The 27997-nt window shown below is 52.8% G+C and overlaps 2 protein-coding genes and 1 non-coding gene across 5 annotated transcripts in view; 1 reads left to right on the top strand and 2 right to left on the bottom strand.

The window, feature by feature from the left end:
* The window catches only part of IMMT (inner membrane mitochondrial protein), a 27297-nt gene extending 22588 nt beyond the window's left edge, over positions 1 to 4709 (top strand). For all 3 annotated transcript variants that reach the window (XM_064151703.1, XM_064151704.1, XM_064151706.1), the window contains 3 exons: positions 2726 to 2857; positions 3215 to 3344; positions 3796 to 4709. In XM_064151703.1, coding sequence (XP_064007773.1) covers positions 2726 to 2857; positions 3215 to 3344; positions 3796 to 4403 — 870 coding nt within the window. In that variant the 3' untranslated portion in view covers positions 4404 to 4709. The remainder of the gene's footprint in view (positions 1 to 2725; positions 2858 to 3214; positions 3345 to 3795) is intronic.
* Positions 4710 to 5806: 1097 nt separating this feature from the next.
* PTCD3 (pentatricopeptide repeat domain 3) lies at positions 5807 to 27984 on the bottom strand. Its single transcript, XM_064151707.1, has 24 exons — positions 27884 to 27984; positions 26064 to 26113; positions 24990 to 25029; positions 23982 to 24027; positions 23213 to 23281; positions 22351 to 22455; positions 21807 to 21930; positions 20685 to 20803; positions 19905 to 19978; positions 19533 to 19620; positions 19381 to 19441; positions 19023 to 19105; positions 18332 to 18476; positions 17321 to 17371; positions 16380 to 16463; positions 13782 to 13810; positions 13349 to 13452; positions 12264 to 12342; positions 12089 to 12179; positions 11004 to 11089; positions 9876 to 10024; positions 9287 to 9328; positions 7127 to 7285; positions 5807 to 6500 (listed from the first exon to the last, which is right to left on the bottom strand). The coding sequence occupies exons 1-24, from the start codon at positions 27973 to 27975 to the stop codon at positions 6446 to 6448; spliced, it is 2025 nt and encodes a 674-aa protein (XP_064007777.1). The 5' UTR covers positions 27976 to 27984; the 3' UTR covers positions 5807 to 6445.
* Positions 19170 to 19310, bottom strand: LOC135179820 (small nucleolar RNA SNORD94). The gene has a single exon (XR_010304135.1). It is a non-coding gene; the product is annotated as a small nucleolar RNA SNORD94 (small nucleolar RNA).
* Positions 27985 to 27997: the final 13 nt, after the last annotated feature.

The following is a 27997-nucleotide window of genomic DNA, read 5'->3' on the forward strand; positions in this document are numbered from 1 at the left end:
TTTCTTCATGCTTCTGCCTGCTATGAGAGGGTTACTGGGTCAGACCCATCCTGGGGCTCTGTAGCCCTGCAGCCTGCCTCCAGGAGCTTCATCGATTCATGGAAGGGGTTGGGTTGGAAGGGGCCTTAAAGCTCATCCCATTCCAACCCTGCCATGGGACACTGTGCACCAGCACAGCTTGCTCAAGGCCTCATCCAGCCTGCTCTTGAGCATCTCCAGGGAGGAGGCATCCACAGCCTCCCTGGACAACCTGTGCCAGTGTCTCACCACCCTCCCTGACAAGAATTTCTTCCTCATCTCCAGTCTTAGTCCCCACTCTCCCAGCTCAAAGCCATTGTCCCTCATCCCGTCACTCTCAGCCGTTATCAGAAGTCCCTCCCCAGCTCTCCCAGGACCTCTTCAGGTACTGAAGGCTGCTTTGAGGTCTGCCTTCTCTTCTCCAGGCTGAACAGCCCCATAGAGGAGGTTCTCCAGCCCTCTCAGCATCTTTGTGGCCTCCTTTGGACCCTCTCCAGCAGCTCCACCTTTGGAAAAGAGGGGAGGTGTCCCAGGAGAAGTTCAAGGAGGTTGCTAGGTCTTGTAGAGGAAAAATTAGAGAGGCAAAAGCCCACTTGGAGCTCAGGCTGGCCACGGCTGCCAAGGAAAATAAGAAGTGTTTCTTTAAATATATGAATGGCAGAGAAGGGCCAAGGACAACCTCCAGTCCTTACTAGATAGAGAAGGGAATAGAGTGACAAAGGATGAGGAAAAGGCAGAGGTGCTTAACACCTTCTTTGCCTCAATCTTCACTAGTGGGACAGGTTGTCTCCAGGACAGCTGGACTCCTGAAGTGGTGGATGGAGTCAGGGACCAGTACAGTCCCCCTCTAATCCATGAGGAAGCAGTAAGGGATCTGCTGAGTCACTTGGATCCTCACAAGTCTATGGGACCGGATGGAATCCACCCTAGGGTGCTGAGAGAGCTGGCAGCTGAGCTGGCCAAGCCACTCTCCATCATTTATCAGCAGTCCTGGCTCACTGGAGAGGTCCCTGAAGACTGGAAGCTGGCCAATGTGATTCCCATACACAAGAAGGGTCGTAAGGAGGAGCCAGAAAACTACAGACCTGTGAGCCTGACCTCAGTGCCAGGCAAGGTCATGGAACAGGCCATCTTGGGTGCCATCACAAAGCACCTACAGGATAGCCAAGGGATCAGGCCCAGCCAGCATGGGTTTAGGAAGGGCAGGTCCTGCCTCACCAACCTGATCTCCTTTTATGATCAGGTTACCCGCCTGGGGAATGTGGGGCAGGCTGTGGATGTAGTCTACTTGGACTTCAGCAAAGCCTTTGACACTGTCTGCCACAAGAAGCTCCTAGCCAAGCTGGCAGCTCATGGTTTGGACAGATTCACTCTGTGCTGGATCAAGAACTGGCTGGATGGCAGAGCTCAGAGAGTGGTGGTGAATGGTGCCACATCCAGTTGGCAGCCAGTCACAAGTGGTGTTCCCCAAGGATCAGTGCTGGGCCCAGTCCTGTTCAATATCTTTATTGATGATCTGGACGAGGGGATTGAGTCCAGCATCAGTAAGTTTGCAGATGACACCAAGCTAGGAGCAGGTGTTGATCTGTTGGAAGGTAGGAGAGCCCTGCAGAGGGACCTGGACAGGCTGGATGGGTGGGCAGATGCCAATGGGATGAGATTTAACAAGGCCAAGTGCAGGGTTCTGCACTTCGGCCACAATAACCCCAAGCAGCACTATAGGCTGGGGACTGAGTGGCTGGAGAGCAGCCAGGCAGAAAGGGATCTGGGGGTACTGATAGATAGTAAGCTGAAGATGAGCCAGCAGTGGGCCCAGGTGGCCAAGAGAGCCAATGGCATCCTGGCCTGCATCAGGAACAGTGTGGCCAGTAGGACAAGGGATGTTATTCTTCCCCTGTACTCAGCACTGGTCAGGCCACACCTTGAGTACTGTGTCCAGTTCTGGGCCCCTCAATTCAAGAAAGATGTTGAGGTACTGGAACATGTCCAGAGAAGGGCAACGAAGCTGGTGAGGGGCCTGGAACACAAATCCTATGAGGAGAGGTTGAGGGAACTGGGCCTGTTTAGCCTGGAGAAGAGGAGGCTCAGGGGTGATCTTATTACTGTCTACAACTACCTGAAGGGACATTGTAGCCAGGTGGGGGTTGGCCTCTTCTCCCAGGTAACCAGCAATAGAACAAGGGGACACAGTCTCAAGTTGTGCCAGGGTAGGTATAGGCTGGATGTTAGGAAGAAGTTCTTCACAGAGAGAGTGATTTCCCATTGGAATGGGCTGCCCAGTGAGGTGGTGGAGGCACCGTCCCTGGGGGTGTTCAAGAAAAGACTGGATGAGGCACTCAGTGCCATGGTCTAGTTGACTGGCTAGGGCTGGGTGATAGGTTGGACTCGATGATCTTGGAGGTCTCTTCCAACCTGGTTGATTCTATAATTCTATAATTCTCCAGGTCCTTCTTGTGCTGGGGGCCTCAGAGCTGGAGGCAGTGCTGCAGGTGAGGTCTGAGCAGAGCAGAGGGGCAGGATCCCCTCCCTGTGCACTGTAGGCAGTGAGGCTGCTCTTTAACACTGGAGGTAAACGCTCAGCTATAGCCTGGCCTCAGCAGCTTTTCAACAGGAGACATGGGCTCTGCTAGTGCCACCTGTGTGCCACAGGCCCCTGGCACAGCCCCAGCCTGGCAGTGCCATGGTAACTGCCCTGTTGTGTGTGCAGGTCGAGGAGGTCCGAGAGGTGATGGAGAACGAGATGCGGACACAGCTACGTCGGCAGGCAGCTGCTCACACAGACCACCTGAGGGACGTCCTCAAGATCCAGGAGCAGGAACTGAAGGTGGAATTCGAACAGGTGAGGGAGGGGAATCCCCAGGGGCCTGGGGGGCGTTTGAATCTCAGCACACACCTCACAGGGTGAGGGTCCTCAGCCATTTTCTGGGAGACTAATGCAGGTGGGGAGGGGACCCTGCTTTGTCTTGAAGAGGTAAAGCCAAGTGCCTGAAGGTGCAGGCTATGCCGAGACTATTCTGGAGCCTTCTCTAGGTGAGAAGCTGTTGACAGCTGTGAGAGCAGCAACTGTTCACCTGGCTACAGCTTCTCACCCCTGCACTGTTTACAGCCTGGGTGAGAACAGGGTTACAGAAGTGGATCTTGGCAGTGAGGTGCCTGCAGGGTTCTGCTGCTCTGACGCAGACTCCTTGTTCTGCAGAACCTCTCCGAGAAGCTGAGTGAGCAGGAACTGCAGTTCAGGCGCCTCACACAGGAGCAGCTCGACAACTTCACCCTGGACATCAACACAGCCTATGCCCGGCTGAAGGGCATCGAGCAGGCAGTGGAGAGTGAGCACTGAGACCTGGCACAGTCCCCAGGAGCCCCTTACCCCAACTTGGCTGTGACAGTACAGTCCCCAAGGGCCCCTTACCCAGCCTGGCTGTCACAGTCCCCAGAGGCCCCTTACCCAAACCTGTCTGTGACAGTGCAGTCCCCAGGGGCTCCTCACCCAGCAGCCTGGCTACCTGGGGCCAGGCTTGGACACTGAGCTCATGGGCCTTGGGTTTGCAGTGCTGCTGAGCACCCAGCCCAGCCGCATGAGTCCTGAGCTGCCTCCTAAAAGCTCTTAGCCTGTGGTGTGTCCCCCCTAAGCGAGGGGCCAGCCTTGCTCCGAGGGCCGTGCCCGGGAGCAGCTGCTGTGCAGAGCAGGGCGCTTAGGGGTTGGGTTTCATTGCTTGTGTTCCAAACTCCTCCTGTGGGTGTGTCCCACCTGAGTTCCCTTCTCGGCTGCCTTTGCAGGTCGTGCAGAGGCAGAGGAGGCAGCCAGGAAAGCTCATCAGCTCTGGCTCTCCGTTGAAGCCCTCAAGTACTGCATGAAGACAGCCTCCGGGGACAGCCCCACGGAGCCGCTGGGCAGTGCCGTGCAGGCCATCAAGGCCAGCTGCAGCGACAATGCCTTCACCGAGACGCTGACGGCAGCGCTGCCGCAGCAGTCGCTGACGCGGGGGGTGTACAGCGAGGAGGCGCTGCGGGCTCGCTTCCACGGCGTGCAGAAGCTGGCCAGGAGGGTGGCCATGATCGACGAGACCCGGAACAGCCTCTATCAGTACTTCCTGTCCTACCTGCAGTCCCTGCTCGTCTTTCACCCGCAGCAGCTGAAGCCCCCTGCTGAGCTTAACCCAGCTGACCTCGACACCTTTAAGCTGCTGTCCTATGCCTCCTACTGCATCGAGCACGGGGACTTGGAGCTGGCAGCCAAGTTCGTCAACCAGCTGCGGGGGGAGTCCAGAAGAGTGGCACAGGACTGGCTGAGCGAGGCACGGGTGACCCTGGAAACCAAGCAGGTGGTGGAGATCCTGACGGCCTATGCCAGCGCCGTGGGGCTAGGCACAACGCAGGTGCAGTGATCTGGGCCCACAGCCTGGGGGCCACTCAGCCCTCGGCCCTGCTTCCCCAGCGGCTGCAGCCCAGACTTCTGGCCGCAGTGGCTCAGAGCCGGAGTGTAGCCCTGGTGCCTTGCACTGCGTTTGAACTGCACCAGCTCTGTGTGCATTGGGTGTGAGCTACCCTGGCAGCAGCTTCAGGAAGCTCCTCTGCAGGCTCTGTAAGAGTTCTGTCTGCCCAGGAGGCCTGCTGCGCCCCAACCAAAACGATGTTTGTTTCCTGCCATTAATTTGCCACTTCATCAGCTGAATAAAACAAGACCTCAACCACTCTGTGCTGCGGGCTGCCTCTGTGAGCTTTGAGTGTTGCTGGGCAGTACAAGAGCTCTCCCAGAGAGGAGGGACAATGAGCTCTGTTTACTCTTTTCAGGAATCAGGGGTGTGATCCCTGTGTTCCTTATCTGTACAGAACCCAGACGGTGGAACTGAGGAGGTACAGACCTTAAGTGGCCCCTGGTGGGCTCCTGCCCCTACATGTGTCCTCAGACCTGCTCTGCTCTATAGTTTAGCCCAGGTGCTGCCAGAGAGAAGCCAGACTCGAGAACCTGCACAAAGACCAAGCTCCTTCCTGCCTCCCCTTTCCCTCCACCCTTTCCACCCTTGAAGCCACTCATCCAACCACACCCATCTGAAATGGGAACTGTCTGTCTCCTTGCTGAGCCAGTTCTGCCGGGCTGGGCCAGTGAAATGCCTATGGCCATCCCAAATGCCCGTCGGCTGTTATCTGCCCCTTACCCCGTGCCAGTCCCCTGTTCCATAAGCAAACCTTGTCTTCAGCAGCTGTGCTCTTGAAGCCTGAGGAACACACAGCTGGAGTTTGTGCTCCCTCCAGCAGCTCTGATTGCTAAACTCAGTACTGCCTGGGGAGCTGCAGTGTCCAGGGAAGGGCAGTGAAGCCAGGGAGGGGTCTGGTGAGGAGCAGCTGAGGCACCTAGGGTGGTTTAGTCTGCAGGAGGCTGAGAGGAGAGCTCATGGCTCTCTCCAGCTTCCTGACGGGAGGTGGGAGCCAGGTGGGGTTGACTTCTACTCCTACAGAACACATGAGAGGAAATGGCCTCAAGTTGCTCCAGGGCATGCTGAGGTTGGACATTGAAAGAAACTTCTTCCCTGAAAGGGTTCTCCAAGCCTGGGACAGGCTGCCCAGGGAGATGGCTGAATGCCCATCCCTGGAGGTGTTTGAGAGGCAGAGCTTTGGTGCTGAGGGCCATGGATCAGCCCCAGCCTTGGCAAAGTCAGAGAAGGGTTGGGCTGGATGCTCTCAAGGGTGTTGGTTTTCCAGCTGCAGTGACTCCTTCAGGCTGTGCTTTATCCCCTGGCTGCCTTCCCCAGCAGGCTGCTCCTGCCCTGCAGCACCACACACAGCAAGGTTTGATTTGGCACAAGGCTCACTCACTTTCCACTGGAGTGTGGTTTAATCCTCCCCAAACCTGTTAAAAATAAGTTCTCAGAATAACCTTCTGTGAGGTCCAGGTATCTGCACAGGTCCCCTTGCCCCTGTAGCTGCTGTGCCACCAGCACAGCTCCTGCCCTCAGCTCCAGCTGTGCAAATGACAGCAGCTGAGCACCTGCAGCCCGAGGAATGGCAGCAGAGAGGCTGAGATCTGCACAGCTGCAGTGTTTACTCTGTACATAAAGTGGTTGGAGCTCTGAAGGAAGTGACTCCAGGGCAGGTTGATGCTGCAGAAGGTCCAGGAGTCTTGCTCAAGCTGTCATGATCTTCTACTGGCAGAGCATCCTCCAGGACTGCTCAGGTCACAGCTGCTTGGCAGGAGCCAGCTGTGGATGGCAGAAGCTGTGCTGGTACAGTTCAGGTGTGTTTGAAGTCACCATGATGCCAGCTTCCAGCCTGCTCCAAGGGGGACTGCATGCCCTCAGCCAGTGGGTCCTGTACCAGAAGGCTCTGCAGTGCTCAGCAGCATCTCCCAGCTGCCCCTCATCTCCCTCAGTGCTGTCACTGCCCACAGTAGCAGGAGCTCCCAGTTTTCCAGGGGGCAGACAAACCACAGCTATTCCTGGTCACTGTCACTGCTGTTGCCATCTGTGATGCTCTCCAGGGCCTTCCTGCAGACAGAGGCCAGACCAGCAGTCAGGCACCTGAGTCAGCCTGCTCCAAGGAGAATGAGAGGCTGCCTTGATGCCTGGGCTCCTCAAGGGCAGCTCCACCCAACACGTCACAGAAGCCCATCCACCCACCTCCACCAGCTGCCCACAAAGTGCTGGTCCAGCTGCAGGGCCTTGGGCTCCTGCTTACTCATTCTCTTGCACCAGAGCACAGGCTCCCAAGTGTTGGACTTCAAGGGCCATGGGCTGAGCTTGGCTGCAGCAGCTAAGGAACAAGGCCTGAAGCCGAAGACTGAGCATGAGCCTCAAAACCTGAGAGCCGTGTGCAGAGGCACCCAGTGCCACCTCCCTCCTGGCACTGGCCTGAAGTCAGCATCTTCTGCGTGGCCAGACCCAGCCAAAAAGTCCGTGGCAGATCCCAGCAGTGGGTCAGGCTAACTCCATCATGGACTATTACCTCCCTCCAGGGTTGGGGGGACACCTGAGGGGCCATTTGTGGGGGTGAATCAACCAAAGGCAACACAAAGCTGGTCAGGCCAGCTCTCTGCTGCCCTCTCCCCAGCAAGTGCCTCTCCAGCACCCCATCTGCAGCACTCCTTGGCAGTCACACAAGGAACTCAACTCACTTCTGCTCTTCAGAGAGTTCAAACTCCTCCTTTGTTCTGCTTTTAAGCCTTTGGGATGAAGGAAGACCAAGGGATGCTGCCAGCTTCACCAGCTTAATTGCTTCCTCTGGAGCACTGGCTTGTTTAGCACAGGTCAGGAATTCCTCCATCACCTGCTCACTGCAAAAGCAAAGGCAAGAGTTGACAGTTCCTGGCCAGGTGGCCACTAACAGCAGATGCTTTAGAGAAGAGAAGGTAACAGATTTCCACACCACTCCACCAGCCCAGCTCTGTTCCTGCCCAGAACTCCCATTCACCACTCTGTACCAAGGTGGTGTGCTGGGGACCTCCTGTCCTAGCAGAGAGCAGTACTGCTCCTTGCCCCAAACCAGAGGGCAGCAGCCTCAACAACCTTCACCCCCTTGCAGTCCCCAGATCAGGCCCAGATCCTCTAGATCCTCTTGCAGGTGGCTGACAGAGGCCACGGTACCACAGCACTCACTGCCAGAGGCTGCTGTGCTGCTCTTGGGCACGGAGAGCTGCCAACAGCTGCCTCTGGTCTGCCAGCTCCACTTCATGTCCCAGTTCTGGCTCTATTTCTTCACCATCTCTGACAGCTTCTCGAGACCTCTCTCCTGCTCTCAGGCATGCAAAGTCCGTGTTTGCAGCTGGTGCTGCAGGGAGCCAGGCACAGAAGGGAAGGCAGAGGATGGCTCCACCAGAAAGCCTCCAATTCATTTAGTATCAGCAAGGAAACCATTTCCTGCCCTTCACATCCATCACCCTTGGCATCCACAAACCAGCTACATGCTGTCAGAAGAATTCTCCTTTCCCTGTTTCCCAGATTGAGCCTGGAGCTCTGACACACCTTGGCAGTGCCAAGGCAGAGTGCTGCTGCCTGCAGCTGTTGGTACCACATACCCCAGGGTGTTCCCTTACCCAAGCTCAAAGTGGTTCACCTGATCTAGACCCCCAGGCAGAGCACTCTGCTCCTTAGCAGCTGCTTTCTGCTGCAGACAGCATCTTCCCCAAGCCCAGAGATGCTCCTTGCAGCCCAGCAGTTGCCAGCCAAGGCACAGGCCTTGACTCCAACTTGTCTGCAGATATCTACACACCTCTGAAGCATCAGAACCTGGGTAAGAGCATCCAGGCTTTGCTGAGCACAGGGGAGCAACACACCCCAAGAGCCCTGCTCAGACTGATTCGTTAGTAGCACTGTCACAGAACCACAGGAGTAGAAGTGACCTCAGGGATCATCCAGTTCCAACCTCCTTGCCATGGGCAGGGACACCGCACACTACATCAAGCTGTCCACAGGCACATCCACCCTGGCCTTAAACACCTCCAGGGATGAGACTTCCACCCCTTCCCTGGGCAATCTATGCCAGTCTCTCACCACCCTCATGCTGAAGAACTTCCTAACCTCTCAGTCTGCCCTCCTCTAGCTTGGATCCATTCCCCCCAGTCCTATCACTACCTGACCCCCTAAAAAGTCCCTCCCCAGCTTTCTTGTAGCCCACTTCAGATACTGCAAGGCCACAATAAGGTCTCCTCAGAGCCCTCTCCTCTCCAGAGTGAGCAGCCCAAGCTCTCTCAGCCTGTCCCCATAGCAGAGCAGCTCCAGCCCTCTGATCGTCCTCATGGCCCTTCTCTGGACACCTTTCATCACCTCCAGACCTTTCCTGTCCCAGAGGCTCCAGAACTGGGCACAGTGCTCCAGGTGTGGTATCAGCAGAGGGTGCAGAGGGGCAGAATCACCCTGCTGCCCACACTGCTTTTGGTGCAGCCCAGGCTCTGGTTGCTCTCTGGGCTGCCAGTGCACATTGCTGGCTCATGTTGAGCTTCTCATTCACCAGCACCCCCAAGGCCTTTTGTTCAGGGATGCTCTCAAGCCAGGCACTGCTCAGCTTGTACTGGTGCTTGGGATTGTCTCCATGTCCCAGCGCTTCCCCTTGAGGATCAGTCACCCCAACTCCTCCTTGGCCTTGAATGTTTCAGTTAAATAAAGCCCCTCCTGTGCCCAAAGGGATAGGCACACAGCTTCAGAGCAGTAGGAAGATATGGACCAGTCAGTCTGAAGTGGGGATTGGATGACCTTTAAAGGGCTTTTCCAACTCTAACTGCTCTGCAGGAGCAATGCAAGGGGCCAGGCAGCAGGGAGCCTAGCACTGCTGCACTCACCTGGGAATCCTGTTGATGTGCTGGAAGTGCTCCATCATGTGCCTGTGCAAAAGGGAAAGCAGCCATTGCAGAACCCCCACCACAGAGCACAGGCAGATAGCACAGCTCTGGGGGCAGGTTTCCTTTAAAAGAGGAAGGTATTTTCAGGATACTTCTGCTTGGAGTGGATCAGTGCAAGGAGAGCAACTGGGAACAGCTCAAAGTCTCAAACTGCAGGCCAGGAACTTCAACCAGGCCATGAAGTCAAAAGCCAGGAAGGCCTAGCTACTGGAGAGTTCAAAAAACACCCTCCTTAGAGTTTTAATTAGGGCTCACTCTAATTAAGCTCCTTAGCAGTTTGAATTCCAAGGAGATGTAAGGGTTGGCAGATGGGAAGCTGTGGGCAGTGACACCAAAGCCTGCAATGCCAGCAGAACTGCAGAATGCTCTCAGGCAGCTGCTGCAGCAGCAACTTCCAAACCATTTTTGAGGCAGACAATACAGGAAAGGCCTCAGGGGAGCTGAGCTGCTCCCTTTGTCTGTACTAACATTCCAAAGCTGCTCCTGACTTTTGCAGCAAGCCCAGAGCTCTGGGCAGCCAGGCACATACCAAGCATCCTGGATTCTCCCAGCCCTGGTGAACAGCAGAGCCACCTGGCCTAGGGTGCTGCCCGTCCACTGCACTGGGGCCTGGTCCCTCCCAGCTTGCTCATGGACAGCTCTGATGTCTTCAGCACAGGTGGCAAATGCCAGCTGAACCTGTGAAGAGATGTTGCTGTCAATGCCCAAGCCTTCCAACCCACATCTCCTGCCCAGGGCAGCTCCTCCTACAGATCTGCCCCAAGCGGGAGACCCCTGACAGAAAACCCCTCCCCTCTGTTGGGACAAGTGTCCCCGCTGGGCAAGGAAGCTCCAAGGTGGCTCTGCAGAGCCAGCTGTACCCAGAGACTTCAGCAGCACACCTGAGCTGAATTCCTAACCCAACCCAACGCTATCCTTGCCACCCCCCTGGATTCTGCCACGTGTGCCTGTCTGGGCTGGATTCCCCCTCCAAGTGCCGCTAAGAAGTGATTCTCTGCTGTGCTAATCAGAGCTTTCTCTACAGGCTGAAGCCAAGCTGAAGTGCTCAGCAGGCCTGGGTAAGCTCAGGCAGATGCAACCATTCTTGGCACACATACTGGCACTGGGTCTCCCAGGCACATGCTAAGCATGTCTGCATGCTGAGCACAGGACTGGACAGACAGCTCTGCTCCTTCCTCCAGCTTCTGGCCTGCTCTGGGCTGGCACAGAGCCACACCTCTCACAGCAGCTCGAGTGGGGCTTAGCTTTGGACTTGTGACAAGAAGATGCTCTCAGCACTACTGAGCAGAGCTTACAGAGCCAAGGCCTTTTGTGCTCCTCACAGCCCACCAGAGAGGAGGTTGGCAGGGGACAGAGCTCGCATAGCTGGCCCCAGCTGACCAAAGATGATGCCATGGCCAGTATCTGCAGCTGAAGGGAGTGGAAGGAGAGAGATGGCTGTGGGAGTGGTGCCTTTGCCTGCCCGAGTCACTGCCCTCCTGTGGTGGCTGCAGGCCAGCCATGTTGGTAGTGGACATGGAGTGCCCTGGCTGCTGTGTGCCCACTGTTTGCTTCCCCTGCCAACCTGCCTTTGCCTTTTCCTCACTACCCCACCAAGAGGGATTGGGCTGTGTGGGGCTGAGCTGCTGGCTGGGACTGAACCATGGCAGAACCTTACCTCCTGAGGGTGCTGATCTCTGCTCATCAGAGCTAGGAGCTCATCCAGCAGCTCTGGTCTCCTGCTGAAGCCCAGCTGCTTCATATCTGCTCAGAGAGAGGGACAGGCAGCAGCTGTGACCAGGAGCCCCGCTCCCAGCCCCTGCCAGCACCATCAGCAACACCAACATGCCAACAGCCATTCTCTGGTCACCTTCTCAGTTCCCTTTCCCCTCATTACCAATCTTATAGGTCCTGTGCACCAAGGACATGAACCAAACAGGTTTCTTCTTCCCCTCCCTGCCAGCCTTGAGATTCCTATGTGCCAACTACTCCCCTCGAATATTCAAGGTCTCGGGGACCTGGCCAAGCTGGAGTGGTGATGATCCCATCACAGCCCATGGAAGCTCTGCCTATAAACTTGAGCAGTTACAAAGCTCCTGGTAGACCTGAATTCTGCTGGACACTGAGACTTGTGGTCCTGCAGTGGCCAGGGACACCTCTGCTGTTGTCTGCCTCCTCCAGCGTTTCTTGGGGCTAGATTATGACTTTTATGTTGATACAGCAAACAAATCATTAAGATTTGACCTGACCTGCAGAGCCCAGGTGATGAGAAGCCATAAACTAAGCAGTGCTATGAAATCCTGAACCATGGTACTTGTTAAACTGTGCTGCACTGACTCTGCTCACAGGAATCCTGTGCTCTTCTGATTGTAAGCTCTGTGTCAGTCCTAAAGCCCTACTTTAATTGTCACAATCAATTAGTGCTGTCATCACTCTGCCTCACTCCTGGGTGGCAGCAGGGTATTTTTGGTGTGCTGAGGCCTGTATTTGCATTCTTATCTCCAGTTCTTCAGAGGCAAAGAACAGGCAAATAGTCTAAGTGACTTAAATCTGGAGCGTTGCTGAGCTGTAACACAGCCATGACCTCTGTCCCCTTGTCCTTCTCTACCAGGCCAGTCCCTCCACTGCCCTAAGGAGTAACACCCTCAGAGCACCACGGGATGGCCACGCTGAGCACCGGGAAGCTGCTTAACTGCCTCCTCCTTTGCATTGCTCCCCATTTGTCAGACTGACTAGCCGTATGGCCACGTGGCTGTCACCAACCTTCCCAGACTGAAGGGAGCATGTCCAAGTGGTTGGCTGCATCCAGTGCTTGAAGGAGGTCCAAGATGTTTCTGGCACTGGGATAGAAGAGCTGATGATGGAAGAGGATGGTGTCAGGGGCTGGAGCTGCCCTCTCCACGTGAGAGCTCTGCAACCCAGCCCGGCACAGGCTTACCGATGGGGACATCTCTTTGTACCACTTCAACACAACATCAATTTGCTCCATCATGCACAAGAGGGAAAAGAACTTTGACCTAGAGGAGAAGAAAATGTTTCCTTTTAGTAATGACCAAACCACACAGAAGCACCAAATGGTTTTCTGCTCAGATTTGCATGTCAGAGCAGGGAAGCCCCACAGCAGGCCTGCAACCCTCCACCACACGAAAATGCAGCAGCAGTTGTCATGCTGGCAGCAGTTAACTGGCAGAATTGACTACAAGTCAGACACTGATTCTGAAATCTCCAACAGATGCCATCTCCCTGCCTGCCTGTCTCAAATGCAGTCTCTAGTTCAGAGCCAGTTCAAGAAGTGAACAAAATTAACCTCGCTCCTTGTGCAAGTTTGCAGTGCCAGCCTGACTAGGAAAAAGTGTCCCTGCACAAAGGAACTCATTTCCATTTGCTTCCCTTAAGTCCATCAGAGAGCAAATAAGGTAACACTCTGTGAGTCATCCCACCCCTGAAACAGTGCTGCTTTGGAAGGGAGTTATTTTTCATGGCATTACTTGAGGGTTCCAACCCCTAAAGAGGCTCTTCCTTAGAGTCCTCTTCCCAGGGCTGATCACTGCTCCCAGCACTTACTGACACTGCTTCAGATGCCATGCTCAGAGCATCAAGTGGTGGAACTCTCCGGGAGCTTGGTGCCCAAACACATCTGCTGCAATGCAACCTGTGGAGGCTGGTCCAGACAACCTTTACAGGTCTCTTCCAACAATCATCCCATGAGAGAGCTAGGTCTGACCTAGACACTTTTTGGTGTTCCCTCTCAAGCTGTCATTTCAAGTGCAGAACAGGACTGCAGAAGCTGTCAGTGGCTGGTAGCTGCTGCATGAGTGTTCAGCTAGACTGATGCTCCAAGAGACCACATTGCCCTTTGGGCAAGGCCATAAACTGGAGACCAATCCTAAGAGATCCCTGCCCTGAAGAGGGCTTTAGCATCCAAACTGCATACAACAAGCAGCTGCTGTCCAGCAGAGCTGGGATGGCAGTCTGCATTCAGACAGCACAGCAGAGGCTGGAGGCAAGCGGCACTGCACTCACCAGTAGGCATTCAGACGCTCCATGTCCATGAACCTCCAGTTGTCGCCCATCTCCATGGCCCTGTTGAGCTGGTAGGCCAGTCTGATGTCCTTCAGTTCACAGCACTGCAAGCCAGACATCACTCAGCACAGCTCCGAGGCCAACCCTCACTCAGCTGTGCACAGCCTCCTGCTGCAGCAAGTAGCTCTAGCAGCTTTCTAAGCCAAGCTGAGCCCTGCAGCTGCAGTCACCGCCACTGCAGTAGTGCTGGGAGCAGGGAGGGGGCGCAGAGGGAGGAAGGAGCGCAAGCAAGAGCTGCATGCGTCACAGGCATGCAAGGCACCAGCTTGGGAAGCATCAAGCAGAGAACTGCAGGAGGCTGGAGCAGGCAGGAGAGGCTGAGCAGGTGAGGGAGAGATGAAGAGAGCAGGCTGCAGCAGGGCAAAGGACTTACCACCTGCATAGCAGTGGTGAAGAAGTTGGCTGGAAGGGAGAAAAGGGAGTCTTGTTAACTTGGACCTTTACATGGAGCTGAGGTGGGCGATGCAGCAGAGGTCTTCACCTGGTGTGCAGACTTTGGTGTGCCCTTGGTTTTGCTAGGCAGCCTTCTGGGGGCAGTTACAGCCCTGTGCTTGGCTTTGGGCAGCTCTGCAAATCCTTCACTCTGGTTTGATGCAGGAGAGCACTGTCTGGCAGGCAGGCTGCACAAGGCAGCCACACCACTCACGTTAGCTCCAGTGGCAGGGAGTACACACAGCAGAGATTTCCAGGCAGGTTGTGCCCCTCTAGGTACAGCCCAGAGCTGTCCAAGGACACACAGCTGTCCCCTGGCAATGTTTCCCTCCTGTTCTGTGAGGCCTTAGTTTCTGTGGCTGACACTGCAAAGCAGCAGGGAGCCTGGTGCTGCCCGAGGGAGGTACAGAAAGCCACAGGAAGCAGGACATGAACTACCCTCCTCAGCAGCTCACCTCCTTGGTGAGAGAACTGGGGACAGGTGGGTTTGGTTTGCTGGAGCAAATGTAGGGGCAGCGGGTGCCAGCAGAGCCTCAAACAGTGGCTGATTGTGAGGAGCAGTGGTGGAAGAACTGCAATGCCAGTTAAAACCACTAAGTGCAATGCTCCCTCCTTGCCCTTGCAAGGCCTAACAAATTAACCAAATACTTTTAAGGTGGAAAAACCATTTTGGTGATCAACAGCCACAGAAAGGCCTTGCAGGAAACTCAGGTTTCTGAAGGTGAGAGTCAGCTCATGTCAAGCAGGGGAAAAGCCTAAGTTCTGTTCAAGGTGCCAACCTGCATTCTGCAGAAGCAATCGCCAGGAGTGTGGGAACCTGCCCTGAAGGAGGGAAGGAAGCACCTACAGGAGATCTTTCTTAGACAAGTGGCTTTGAGCTACTCCTATGTCCTCTGTTTTTAAAAGCTACTTCAGCCCCTGTAACTCTGGCAAAGCCTGGAGGTGCCTCCTGCTCACCACTGCCATGCCAGCATTTGCATTTCTGAGCAAAGTGGCAAGGAGCAGAGCAGGGTCACTGCCCAGGCTTACAGCCAGCCAATGTAACACACATGGCCAGGCAGAGGTGTACAACTTTCTGCCAATTCAACAGGCCTCTTTCCAAGCCCTGGCAGGATGCCCCAACATAACCTATCTCTGCCCTTTAATCTGTCCTTTGTCCTCTTATCTTCAGCACTGATCTGGAATAGGGGAACAAGGGCACCCTCAGTAAGCTTGGAGACAACACACAGCTGGGTATGTATTGACCTGCTTGAGAGTAGGAGGCTCTACAGAGGGACCTAGCCAGGCTCGATCAGTGGGCTGAGGTTCAACAAGGCCAAGTGCTAGGTTATAGCCACCTTAGGAGTGTTCCAGGCAGTGGGACAGTGGCTGGAAAGCTGCCCAGAAAACCTGGGGAGAGCGGATCAATAACTGTCTGAACATGAGATGGCACCAGGAGACTGGCCTGGATCAGCAATGGTGTGGCCAGCAGCAGCAGGGCACGGATTGTCCCTCTGGACTCAGCACTGGGGAGGCCACAGCTTGAGTGCTGGGTTCAGTTCTGGGCCACTCACTCCAAGAAGGACATTGAGGGGCTGGAGCAGGTCCAGAGAAGAGCACCAAGGATGGGGAAGGGTTTGGAGAACAGGGCTGGGGAGAAGCAGCTGAGGGAGCTGGAGGTGTTTGGTGTGGAGGAGGCTGAGGGGAGACCTCACTGTTCTCTACAGCTCTGAGAGGCTGGAGCTGGGTGGGGGTTGGGTTCTGCTCCCCCCCAGGTAGCAAGTGACAGGACAAGAGGAAACAGCCTCAGGTTCTGCCAGTCGAGGATTACGTTGGACCTGAAGAACAATTTCTTCCCAAAAAGGCTTGTCAAGCACTGGAACAAGCTGCCCAGGCTGAACCATCTCCCCTGGAGGCATTTTGAAGATGTGGTGCTTACATGGGTGGGGATGGTTTAGCAGTGGGTTTGGTAGCATTAGGTTAATGGTTGGATGTGATGACCTTAAAGGTCTTTTCCAGCCTAAATGTTCTAGGATTCTATGAAATGCCCCCAGACCACACCACAGTTCTTCATCCTAACACACTCAGCTGTCAGCTGACACAGGGTGGCTTCTGACACTGCTAGCACAGCATAGGTAAAAAGCCCTCAGCCCTCTGCCACACTCATCCCCAGGCTGACACTGTCTATTTCTGCATCTACAGAGAGGCTGTGGATGTCCTAGGGCAAATCTGTGCAGACACAGAGGGCAGGAGGAGCCAGCCAGATGTGCCATGGGAAGAATCCACCCCCTCTGGCATCACCTTTTATTGCATGCCATTTCCTGAACAGGAACTCAGCCTCACTGCCACAGAAACCTGCTGGCCCCAGGTGCAGATTATGCTCAGCATGACTTCCCAGCACTGGTATTTGGCTGTCTTTGTCTCCAGAAAGTTCCAAAAGGCACTGATACAAGCAAGGTGCATGCATCCTTTCCAGGAAGGCAGAACCACCTGAAGTCCACAGGTACCTCTTCGCTCTAGGTTAAGGTATCTGACAGTCTGCAGTGGCTGAAGGCCCTACCGTCATCAGGGTCCTGGGCAGTGAAGCTCCTCTTCTCCACGTCATCTAGCACCTCAGAGATGATGCCTGAAGAGTGAAGATGAGCTGCAGAACAAACAGACAAGCAACATCACCTCTCAGCTGTGCCAAGCACTTTGCCCGTGAGGAGCCTCAGCCCGCAGGTTCCACGTGAAACAGAAACAAGCAGCATGGTTTCAGATGAGCATGGGGATTCTCAAGGTGCTCTCCAGCAGCTGCAGCTTTACAGCTTCCAAATTTGCCTCCCTGTTGCCAGACTCGAAGAGGGCAGGGTCAGAAAGATAAATGACTTCCTAGCATGGAACCCAAGAGGCCTGACAGTCTGTTAGAAAGCTGCACTGGGAAAGGCAAAGGCCTTTCAAAAACAACAATGAAAAAGGGAGCACACCAAAAGAGAGCCAAACAACTAAACCCAGAGATTCTAGGCAGCTCCCCCACCCTTGGTGAAAGGCAAGGGCTGCAGTCCTCCTCCCATGCACACAATTTTGGCTGAAGAGCCTCCTGCAGCTGCGCTGTATTCCAACATGGCTCCATTCCAAGACATTTCTGATGGACAGAGCTGTTGCAAAAAACAGCAGTCCTGCAGAGTTTCTTCCTTGTGAGTACACAGGCTCTGGATCAATAACTTGTGGGCAGACCCAGCAGCACCTACTCTTTAGCTTTATCAAGTGGTGATCACACATGGAAAAGGAAACCTGCTTCCTTTTCAGCTCTGCCCCTTCTCAAAACACAAGGACCTTTCTCTCCTGTAGGAGGCTGTGATCCTCAGGAGTTCTCTCTTCAGCCAAGTGCAATCAAGCTGCACAGGTAACAGCAGGACTGCACACAGAAGGGGCTGCCTCACTCCATAAAGCAGCTGCCTTGCCCCACTGCTCTGGGTAAGCCTGCAGAGCTGCTGTGGTACAAGCTGGCACTGCACCTACCGCCTCTGTAGAACACGGCCAGGAGGTGATCATAGGTGGCCAGGCTGGGGTCTGAAAGGCAAAAGCACTGAGGTCACTTGGACGTTCTGGGCTGGCTTCATGTCCAAGCTCCAATCCTATCTGCAGCCCTTCTAGCTGGAGAGTACACTTAGACTAAATCTGCTCCTCTCCCTATCCACCCTAGTGCTGAACCAGGCCTCGTGGGCACACATTGCTGCTGGAAGAGTCAAGACCTGAGGTAAACAGCAGCTGTAGCATGCCCCTGCTCCAAACTGGAAGCAAAAATTTATCACAGCCAGTTTTCTTTCTGCTCAGGAACAGCTGTTCAGTGTACCCATCAGACACCAGATGAGTTGTGCAGATATTCCTTGGGTTTGCAACGGTTGTTTGACACCAAAAAACATCATTTAGATCAAATGCCTGTTGTTGTTTGAGGTGCGGGTACAGAGCTGAATTGGTGTGCCTGCCTTCTGAAGGAGATTCCCCTTGCTTTACGGGAAGCTAAGAGACCCAGCTGAGCACTGCTATTCACTGCATCTACAGCAGTGCTACAGTAATGAGCCAGCTGATCAAGGGTGTAGGTCAGAGGACACTTCCCCGTTGCGCACACACACACACACTCCAGTCCCTGAGTAGCAAATGTTTCCTCCAGGTAAGAGCTATAGGAGAAGCCTGCTCCTAACATAAAAGACTGCAGTGCCAAGACGCATTGCTATTGACCTAAGGGACAGAGCTCACCCACAGCCCTCTGACTGAACGATGCTCCAGTCTGAATTCCACAGCCACTGGCTTGCTGAGCAGCCACAGCCCAGCCCTATAGCAGTTTTGTTTCTCACTTCTCTTGTGAAAGAAAACTAACAGTGAAGCTGAGCGCAGTAAGAAATGCTTCTTTCCAGAGGCCCCAGACTCCTATCCTTCACCTAGGGCTCACTATGGTTGTCTGCTTCTCAACTCCAAGCTGGCTGCTCCTGAGGTGGCCCTGCAATGCAACAACCACTCTAGTTCTCTTACCTATGTCGAGTGCTTCCATTTCCTTTATCACCAACAAGGACATACTCCTGCCCACACCACCACATTTTCTCAGAGTCTTCAACAGAGCATTAAAAGTCAGCAGATTTGGTTGCACTCCCTGTTGAGCCATGTGGTTCAGGAAGACCTTAAAGAAAATGCCCAGACCCTTAGTGTTTTACTCTCAAAGCATCACACCCTGCAAGTGACTGACTCTACCTCAACTGATCAAATTTTTCAGTAATTTGACCAATAAAAACCAGGACTGCAAAATGACATCAGATTAGATCTTGGGAGAACTGTGTCTAGAAGACCAACCTCTGCATTATTTCTCCTCACTGATAAACTGGAGCCTCTAATGTTACCCTCTAGATTCCATTTCTACCACAGCACCACAAATTACAATTCAAATCTTTTTTTTTATAATGGTTTGGTTTTTATCTCCCAGCATAACCTCTCAGATACTCTCTGAGCAGTCCTTGGCTCAGGTTTATTCTCACTCTGCAGGGGCTGGGTGAGACATTGCAGGCTCCCCACTCCTCACCAGTCTGCTGCACTTCCTTGGCAGCAACATTAGCATCTTCCTACAAAGCTTTACTTTGTAGCATTCTATCAACTGCAGAATTCTGATGGTGAAGCAGACCCAGCCCCAACACTCTCCACCTTCTCAACTTCCTTTGCTCTACCTCCTTACCTTGGCCAGCTCCCATCTTTCCAAGAACCTGTCCTTCAGCTGCGGGACTGCCGCAATCAGTGCATTGAAGGTGTGCACATCCGCTGGGAAAGGCAAGAGAACTGACTGTAACTGCCAGGCACTCTGCACACAGCAATCTCTGCTCACATGGCTCAGCTTTTGGCAAAGTCTCATGCAAAACTGCTTCCAGCGAGCTGGCCACATGCCGGCTGCACCAGAACAGCAGCCTGCACTCAGCTCCCATGATCCAGCTGAGGTCCGTACCCCTGCGCCAATCATCACTGCCAAGGAGCATCCAGCACCCAGCAGCAAGCTGCTGCTGCCACGAGGAACATGGGTGGGCAGAGGTGGCACTTACCCTTGTGTCTTTCATTCAACAGGTCTACGTACATGTCATAGGCTTTAGCAGGAGCCCCATGCTGCAACAACAACAGCAAACCAACCCCTGAACGTGAGAGACCTCTGGAGCCACACTGCATCTTGCAGCCCTGCAGCAAGGTAAAGCTTTACCTTCACCATCCCTCGGATCATGGTGCAGTAGGAATGGGCATTCCTCTCAGGCATGATCTTAAATATCCTTTCAGCATTGTTGTCCTCCCTAGAACCAAGTTCACACAACTTAGCAAAACAGACCTTCAGGAAAATGATCAAAGGCGCCCAGCACAACATGAGCTGTGCTCCCCAAGGCTGACACTCAGGCATTTCACTCCAGTGATACTCTGAGCTGCTCTACAATCACCTACTCCATGGCCAGCAACTACCTAAGAGACGAGCAGGCACAGAGGCATTTTTTAGCAGGGGTTGCTAAAAAGCTTCTGGGTCTGTTCTGTCAAAACAAAGCACATGCACAGTGCTCTGACCACAGGAATGCCAGCAACATACCTCCACCCAGCCCCAGGTGACGGTGACCCTCTTGGGAGCTGTCTCTTGGGAGCCTTCTGCTCTGAAGTGTTCTCCTGGGGAGATTTTGATAGAAGCAGGTTTCCCAAAGTTGTGATTAAACGTCAGATGACATGATTTGTAACAACACAAGTTCACAGCAATTTCTGTGCTAGCAAGGGTGCTTGCTAATGGCTTGTATTCAAATCATTTCTGTGCTGTTGCTGAGTCACTAACTAGATGAAGAACCCTGATAAGTTACAAGCATACTAACAAGGGAATCCTCTGTGGAGCTGGGGGAATTCCTGCATCACAGCAAATACTCAGCAAAACACTTTCTCTCTCAAGAGGCTTTAATAGTTGGACACGTACTGTGTGACATGTTTCCTGCTGTACCCCGTGAATTGATCCTCCAGAAGTCACACAAGGAGCCCTCAACATCACTGCAATCTCATTACTGTGGCTCAAATGGCAGAAAAGAAACCAGCTGGGGTCACACTGGAGTTGTTCTACACTTGCAGGCAAGGACAAAAACAAGGCCGGCAGTGAGGAACAGTAACTGAAACACAGTTGGGCACAACTAGGCCAAGACAGGCTTCCAGCTGCTCAGTTCAGCTTTATGGACAGGGTTGTTGTAACTTCCACATCCCTAGGCAATGCTGACTGCATTTGACTCCCCTCACTTATCTCCCAGGCAGATACAGTACAAAAATCCTGACATCACCTTCATACACTCTCAGCATGAACTGAAGACATAAACAGAGAGTAACAGGTTTGTCATACCTCTGCTTCTTCCATACTCTCTTTTCCCTCTTCTTCCTTTTCCAGGATAGATTCTTTATCTCCACAGAAGCACAACAAATCTAGAAGGCTGTTTGTGGTCTCCAGAGATACAGGAGTACCTACAGGAAATGAGGATGTACATCAGCTGCAGAGCAAGTAAGGAACAAAGCAGCCTACAGCTGCCTCACACCTGCTAAGCCACTGTGCTCTCCTTCACAACAGTGCTCCAGCAAGCCACCAAAACCCTGCAACTCCCACAGACCCAGTCACAGCAAGATACAACTCAGCACTGAAGTGGGGGACCTGTTCTGTTGAAGTCACTGCAAGCATGGACTTTCCCCGACAAATGGGAGAGCCAAAGAGAGGCAAAGCTGTGAAGCCCCACAAGGCCAGCACAGCATCAGAAACTTTCAGTGCTCTTCACGACCATCCCTAGGCTACACTCTGCTCTGAAGATCACTTTATGTACTTAGTGTTCTGTAACAGATTTAAAACCAAGTAGAAGAACTACATGATGGACTCGGCTCCTCCCCACCCTGTAGCAGACAGAAGAGTCTCATCCTTCCAGTAAGTTTTCTTTCATCAGAGGCTGTAGCAGTTGCAGGTTCCTGTTGCCTCCTCCCCAGTCCCCCATGACAGAAATAAGGTCAAAATTAAGGAAGAACTGAGAAAGACTCAATATTTATTGCTGTTCACAGGAGGAACACTCAGCTGGTATGTGACACCAGTCCAACAAAGCCATAAAGTGCTCAGCACCACTGCAGTTTACACCAAGATCCTGCAGGGGGGCTTGAGAGCAGAATGTATCACTCAGTTCCCCAGCATCTGCCCACAACAGGCCCTACTACATCACAGTTCTGCTCCGGGAGAGAAGAAAGAAACTCAGCACTGTACTGTCTGCTCTCCGATCAGGAAACCACCTGCCACCAAAGTGGCATGTCAAGCAAGTAGTGCTAAGGAGGGCCCAGTACTTCTGAACAATCACCTGAATGGACCAGAGTCAGTTGAGAAAAGCAACGCACACAGTCAGGAAATCATCGCCATAGCCTGTGCCAGCTACTGAAATATTTTGGGCACAATTTAAGTGGAGCTCCACCACAGAACCTGCAGGTGGGCACATACCTGCTTGCACGAGCTGATCAAACAGGTCCACAGACTCTTTTACCCTTCTGAGGCAGATGCGTTCTTTTAGAGCTTCCTCACTCACTCCTTCAGTCTGGGGTGTAAGGGTCTCTGGCATCAAGCACTGAAACAAAGAGTGCCAGTGAGCCACGAGCTCAAACCTGCACCCATCCCTGCACCACCAACCAGATAACCCTACCCTCCCCTCAGGGCACTGCTGGATAATCTCCCATCCTAACAACAGCAGTACTTTTGGTGATGAAGGACCATACCCCCCCCACTTCCCACTCCCACTTTTCACGTTAGGAAGCCAGTGTTAAAAGGGTTCTTTTTTTCACTTTTATCTAAAGAACCTGCCAGGATAATGAATTCCTTAGAAAAAATGTTTACTTCAGCAGCACAGTCAAAACAGGGCACTGTTGTCACAGCTGTCTGCAGGAATCACCACGGTGCTCCCTTTACAGCACTTAGGGACCACTCTGACAGCTGATTTCACCACCTGACAAAGCCCAAATGCAACCGGAATGACACTCAGCAGACTTACTGGTACATCTGGCTCTGCAAAAGTCTTGTCAAAATACTGAGGGAAGTGTTTAATGATGTATCTGGCAGCATTCCTCCCAGACTCCTTCGACAGAGCAAACAGCCGCTGCAGAGGAACGAGAGAAGAGATGAACACCTGACAGGCTGCTGAGGAAAACCATCTCCGACAGGAAAGCATGCTGCTGGTATCAGCTGAACTCAGGTCTTAGCAACACAGGGTGGAGGCAACAGCCCAGGTAAGCCTTCTGCTATTGATGCCAAAGTGAGAATGTTTGCTCTTGAAACAAAACTGTCGTCTCCCTTCTGTACCAGGCACCCCCTGCTCTGCCAAGGCTCTGAAGTGCTGCACTGCTACCTCAGGTTCAGAAGCATCTCTCTTTGTGAAGGGAACAACACTGAAAAGCTCTTCTCCCTGAGTGTCATTTCCAAGACCATCAAGTGGCTCCCATTCAGCTCTTTCCCTCCAGAGGAAACCAAGGCATACAGACAGAGCTTCCCCAGGCTCAGTGCTCACCTAGGTGATTACTGTTAGGAGCTACTGAACAGGCCAAGTGCATGGAGAACCCCAACACCTCAGCAGCTGAGCCTCTGCCCTGCGGGGATGTGAACTGAGCTGTGCCAGGTGGAAGGTCCCTCCCTACAGGCAGGAAGAAAAGACAACCTTGTGTGTGTGCAGCGTGGATTTGTCCAGAGAAATGTTACGGTCATCATGAACTTAGAAATACACAGGGCAGACAGCTCTGAACCGAACCAAATACCTCATTTCCTTTTGTGACTGAAAGTAGACCCCAATTAGATTTTTCCCAGGCTGAACAAACATAAGGGAGTGGGAAGCCATCAAGGATCTGAATGGGAATACTTACAGAATTGGCTGCATTTCTTGGCATAAGAAAAGGGTCATCCTGGAACATATAATGAGCAGCAGTAGGGTCCTGTAGAAAAGAGAAGCCAGGACTGAAACGTTTACAGACATTCACAGTCAGATCACACTGCCTCAGGGAAGGTGAGGCACAATGGCTTCCATCACAGCCACCACCTGATATCCACTGCATATCAGCTCCTCTCAGTCAAAAGGGTTTAGCCTGTTTGAAACAGTTATTAAATAGCATTTCTACACTCCGCCCCTCCCAGAGGCCGCCGGAGTGACAACGGAAGAGTCCCTCCTGTAACACAGTAAGCAGCAAATGCCCTGCAAAGCAAGCAGGACCCAACTGTAAGAGGCTTGGGGGAGCTGAGGGTTCTTGTAGCTCTGGATTCACTCTTCAGAGCTCAAGACAGAGAGGATTAAAGAATGGCGCAGCAGCATTTACAGGTCCGGCCTCGCAAGAGCAGACAGTCATTGCACTTTGCGAGGCCTGGTCTCAGTCCAGAAAGCAGGAAAAGGCAGTCTGGACAGGGAAGCTGAGCTGGTATAAGATCCTGATGTCAGAAAAATTCTTATCCAATTATTACAACTCTCACTGGCAGCTGCAGCTCTTTCAGTTCTGGAATGAGGCTTTATGGGAACAGCAAAAAGGCTAACCCTCTAAGAACTGCATGTGAGAGCCCCACCTTTCATTTTGGGCCAAAGGAGGAGCAGCTGCAGAGCCAAAGGCTGCTGCAGGAGATGGGAGGCTCGAGGCAGCTACTCACCCTTCTCACAGTAGAAGCCAGGGTCTGCAGAACTGCCAGCTTATCCCTAAACAGAAAGGAACTACCGTTAGCATTTGCCCGCAGATTTTCAGTGCTATGCACTTCACTGCGTGCAGAACAGGCACAGGTTTATCCTGCTCTGTAGGCGTTTTCAGTTGCAGAAATGTCCTTTTGCTGTGCTGATAACATGCCACTTTTTGTAGTAGGAGGGAAAATTGAACTGCAAAAATGGCCAGCTCTGCAACAGCCACAGGGATAGAAAAAACCGAGGAAAACCAGAAAAGGCTGTGTGCTTCCTTCTACCACTCCTGCCCTTGCTGTGCATTAGCAAAGACCACGGAGCAGAGACACAGGAAGGATGACCTGGAACGCTTCTCCTGGAGCCTCCCATCTATGAGGGGTGGGTAGAGATACATGAGCAGCTTGGGAGGGAAAAAAACCCAACAAAATTAGATTGCCCAGGACCTGTGCCTGTGGGTCCTTCAGAATTTGGCTGTATTTCAAGCTAGGAAAGGCCAGTGAAAAATGTAAGGTGCTCTTATTTTAGGGTTGCATGCAGACACTACTTGGCTATAATCTTTATCTTGTGCTGTGCAGTCATAAATTTTAAACAAGTGCTTCCACATGACAGCTTTAGTTCAGCTGCAAAGTTTCTACACTGCATTTATTCAGCCAGTGCTCAGCTTGATTTTGATGAAAGCAGCATATCCCCAGCTAGCTAAACCAACTTGGGTTTGAGGGTTTCTAGCAAATGTGATCTTTTACAAAGAAACAAAAACTACACTAAAAAATGCATCCCTGAGAGCTGTTTTTAAGGAAAGGTCCATACTTGGCACAAAGGGTCAAGCACATTCCCAGGGCTCTCAGTCAGCAAGAGAGCCACTAGTGGGACACCAAATCCAGGAATATGACTAACTGCTCTTCTATTCAGCTCCCTCAGCTGAAAAACATCTGTCTCCACTGATTTTCTTGCAAGGTGAGATAGAGACTTCAACAGTGAACACTCACCAGGTTTTCTTTCGGGGCAGCACAATCTCTTCTTGAGCAGCTGTAAGGAACAACATTAGAGTTGGTATTGGACACAAACATATGCCCAAAGAAAATCCTGACCTCATGAAAATGGACCATTTAAGCTGACCTAGCTTAAAGCACTAAATCAAGGACTTTAAACCATCATCTAATGTATGCCACAATTAACTGCAGTAGTATAGAAAAGGCCGGTGGGGAGTTTAAGTGTCTTGTGACATGACAGGATCAGGGCTCTGTGGCAAACAGAGACTGCCCTCACTTACCCGGTCAAGCTTCTTCAATCACCCTTATCTCCATCTTCTTGTCCCAACCCTTCCCAGTCCTCTGCTTCCCTAATCTTAGTCTTCTAGCTCCAAGTCTCCCTGTTTGCCCATTTAGCTCCTCCAACTCAGCCTGCCTGACCACCACAGCAAACTGTCCCTCAAGGTCCTGCTCCAACAACCTGACTCCAGCTACTCTACTTGTTCTGCTGCTTGGATCAGCCTGCCCAGAGAGGAAAGAGGCAAAAGCTAGAGGCTGTCAGTAGACTGTCTTGGGAAATTAGTTCACAGAGGTGCATGTGGGACTCTCTGACTACAGCCCCCAGAGGCAGGGTCTGCAGAGGCACAGTGGGAACACTGCCTGTGTGTTGATGCTTCCTGAGCTGTTATTGCCCGGCAGGAACCTACTCGCGTGTGGAGTACAGCTGTGTGCATCCCAGCTCACAAAACTCACAGCAGAAACAGCTAATGCTGTACAGGGGAGAAGTGAGAACAGAAAGGAAACTGTCAGGATCAAGGTGGAAACCTCCTTATTTTTATTTTACCATTTATTCCATTTCAAAGAGCAACTGCACAGCTCCTGGAACCAGAGAACTCAATCCATGCTCCCAGAGCACAGATCTGTTTGGAGATGAAAGGAGCCAAGCGAGATCTCTGCACAATGAAGACGCAGGAAAAGAAAAACCAAGAAAGAGAAAGAGGGCATTCATGTCCTCTTTATCTCCTGACACACTCGGTTCTTTGGAGATCAGAAACAAACAAATGCAAGACACGAGTACTTTAGACATCATACCTTCTGAACTGGCCACAGTCTTCCCCAGGGCTGCACTGCTGGAGGAGCACCTGTGAACCAGAGGTGTGAGCTCACTGTAGCCACATTAATACAGCAAAAGCAGATTAATTCTGTACTGTAGGTCAGAATTAATTAAAACCTTAGCAGGAAAAACTATCTGGAAATATTGCACTGTTATGAACTCCTAATTACTGTAGAATTTTTATTTGAGGCTTCTCTTGAAGCCCTAACTGCAAGAAAAAAGACCTTATGCACGGATTACTATATACCACTTGCAGTTCCTCCTTTTGGGGCTACCATGGCTTCAGAGCAGTTTCCACCAATTACCGCATCTTAGAAAGAAGATCCTGAAGATAAATTTTAAAGGCCACTTTGTGCTTTTCAGGGAGGATCTAACTGCAAGCAGTCCCTCGTTCTAAGCCACTTCAGACCTAAGTGTTCATACAAGCAGAAGACCCTGAGCTTGAGGGCAGGTAAATGAGAGCTGTTCAGCTGTAGATGCCTGTTCTCTACAGTGTGATCACAAGAACCACAGCCATAGAGGACATATTCAGACACCTGTTTCTGCTGTACTCTGCAAAGCAGCTGCTTTGTACTCAGCTCAGGGTCACAGAGCACCACTCCAAGTCTTTCACATTTTACTGTTTTCAACACAATTTAAAATTTACATTTAAATACTTTTCCATTTTTTGCTCATGAAACAATCTAACATTAAAGCCTTACTGCACCTCTAGCACACACAGGTGCCTCCTGCTGACCCTGAGGGAAGTGCTGTTCTCACGTGTCCCTGCTTCTGTGCTTACCGTGAGCCTGCACAACTGTAGCTGTCCCCGTGTCACACGCACTTGCTAGGAATGATGTTACCATCCCAGATGGAAGTTTTATTTTTTTAGAGCACCCAGTGGAGCAGAACCTTTCCATCCGAAGCATACTCTGAAAACAATCTCACTTCTTCACCCCTAAAACAGTGTGGCCAGCTGCTCACCAAAGTGACTGCACCTCTGTACTCAGCACTGGTGAGGACACCTCAAATCCCGGGGTCAGTTTTGAGCCCCTCACTACAAGGACATTGAGGTGCTGGAGCATGCCCAGAGAAGGGCAACAAAGCTGGTGAAGGGTCTGGTGAATGAATCTTGTGAGGAGCAACTGAGGGACCTGGCGTTGTTCAGCCTGGAGGAAGGGAGGCTGAGGGGGGATCTTCTCCAAAGCCTTGGAAGGAGGGTGGAGGTGGTGGTCAGCAACAGGACAAGAGAAAACGGCATCGAGTTGTGCCGGGGAGTATTTAGATTGGATATTAGCAAAAATGTCTTCTCTAAAAGGGTTGCCGAGCCCTCGAACAGACTGCCCAGGGACGTCACCACCCGGGAGGTTTTCAAAAGCTGCAGAGACGCGGTGCTGACGGCCAGGGTTTGGTGGTGACCTGGCAGTGCTCCGGCACGGTCAGACTCCCTGATCTCAAAAGGTCTTTCCCACCTAAAAGATACCGTGGTTCTCTGACCGGCTTTCTCCAGAGACTCGGCTCTAGGACGCAATCCGCAGCTCCCACTCACTCCTGTTCAGGCCAGAGCTCCAGAGCCCACCAAAAGCAGACGAATGCCGCACAGAGGCGCTCCCCGCCGCGCCACCGCCGCCCCGGCTCTGGCTGCGCCTGCGGCGGCACTGCCACCCGCGCATGCGCACAGCGCCCGGCTCCGCGCACGCCGCACAGGCCCTGCGCGGCCTTTCCCGCCTCAAGTGCCCAGCACCCCCTACCCCTGTCAGTGCCTGCGCCTGCCACCGCTCCGGGCCCTTCTCCTCCCTCTGCTGCGGTAGAGCCTTACCGATAGCGCTGCCGCCTCCCGCCCGCGGAGCAGCACCGCCCGCCCAGCAGCGCCGCTCGCTGCCAGCCGCCCCGCACCAGCCGCGCCGCCATGGCCGCGGCGCACTGCACGCCG

This window comes from Pogoniulus pusillus, chromosome 11 (genome assembly GCF_015220805.1).
Source record: "Pogoniulus pusillus isolate bPogPus1 chromosome 11, bPogPus1.pri, whole genome shotgun sequence".
NCBI lineage: Eukaryota > Metazoa > Chordata > Aves > Piciformes > Lybiidae > Pogoniulus > Pogoniulus pusillus.

Bases quoted from the DNA above. Each gene is read 5' to 3' on its own strand.
- PTCD3 (XM_064151707.1), bottom strand. From the start codon at position 27,975: ATGGCGGCGCGGCTGGTGCGGGGCGGCTGGCAGCGAGCGGCGCTGCTG. The intron at 13,453-13,781 runs GTAAGTCCTTTG...TCTGGCTTGCAG, and splicing joins TCACCACTGCTATGCAGGTG to TGCTGTGAACTGAAGGACAT. The intron at 10,025-11,003 runs GTAAGGTTCTGC...ATCTCTTCACAG, and splicing joins GAGATCAGCACCCTCAGGAG to GTTCAGCTGGCATTTGCCAC.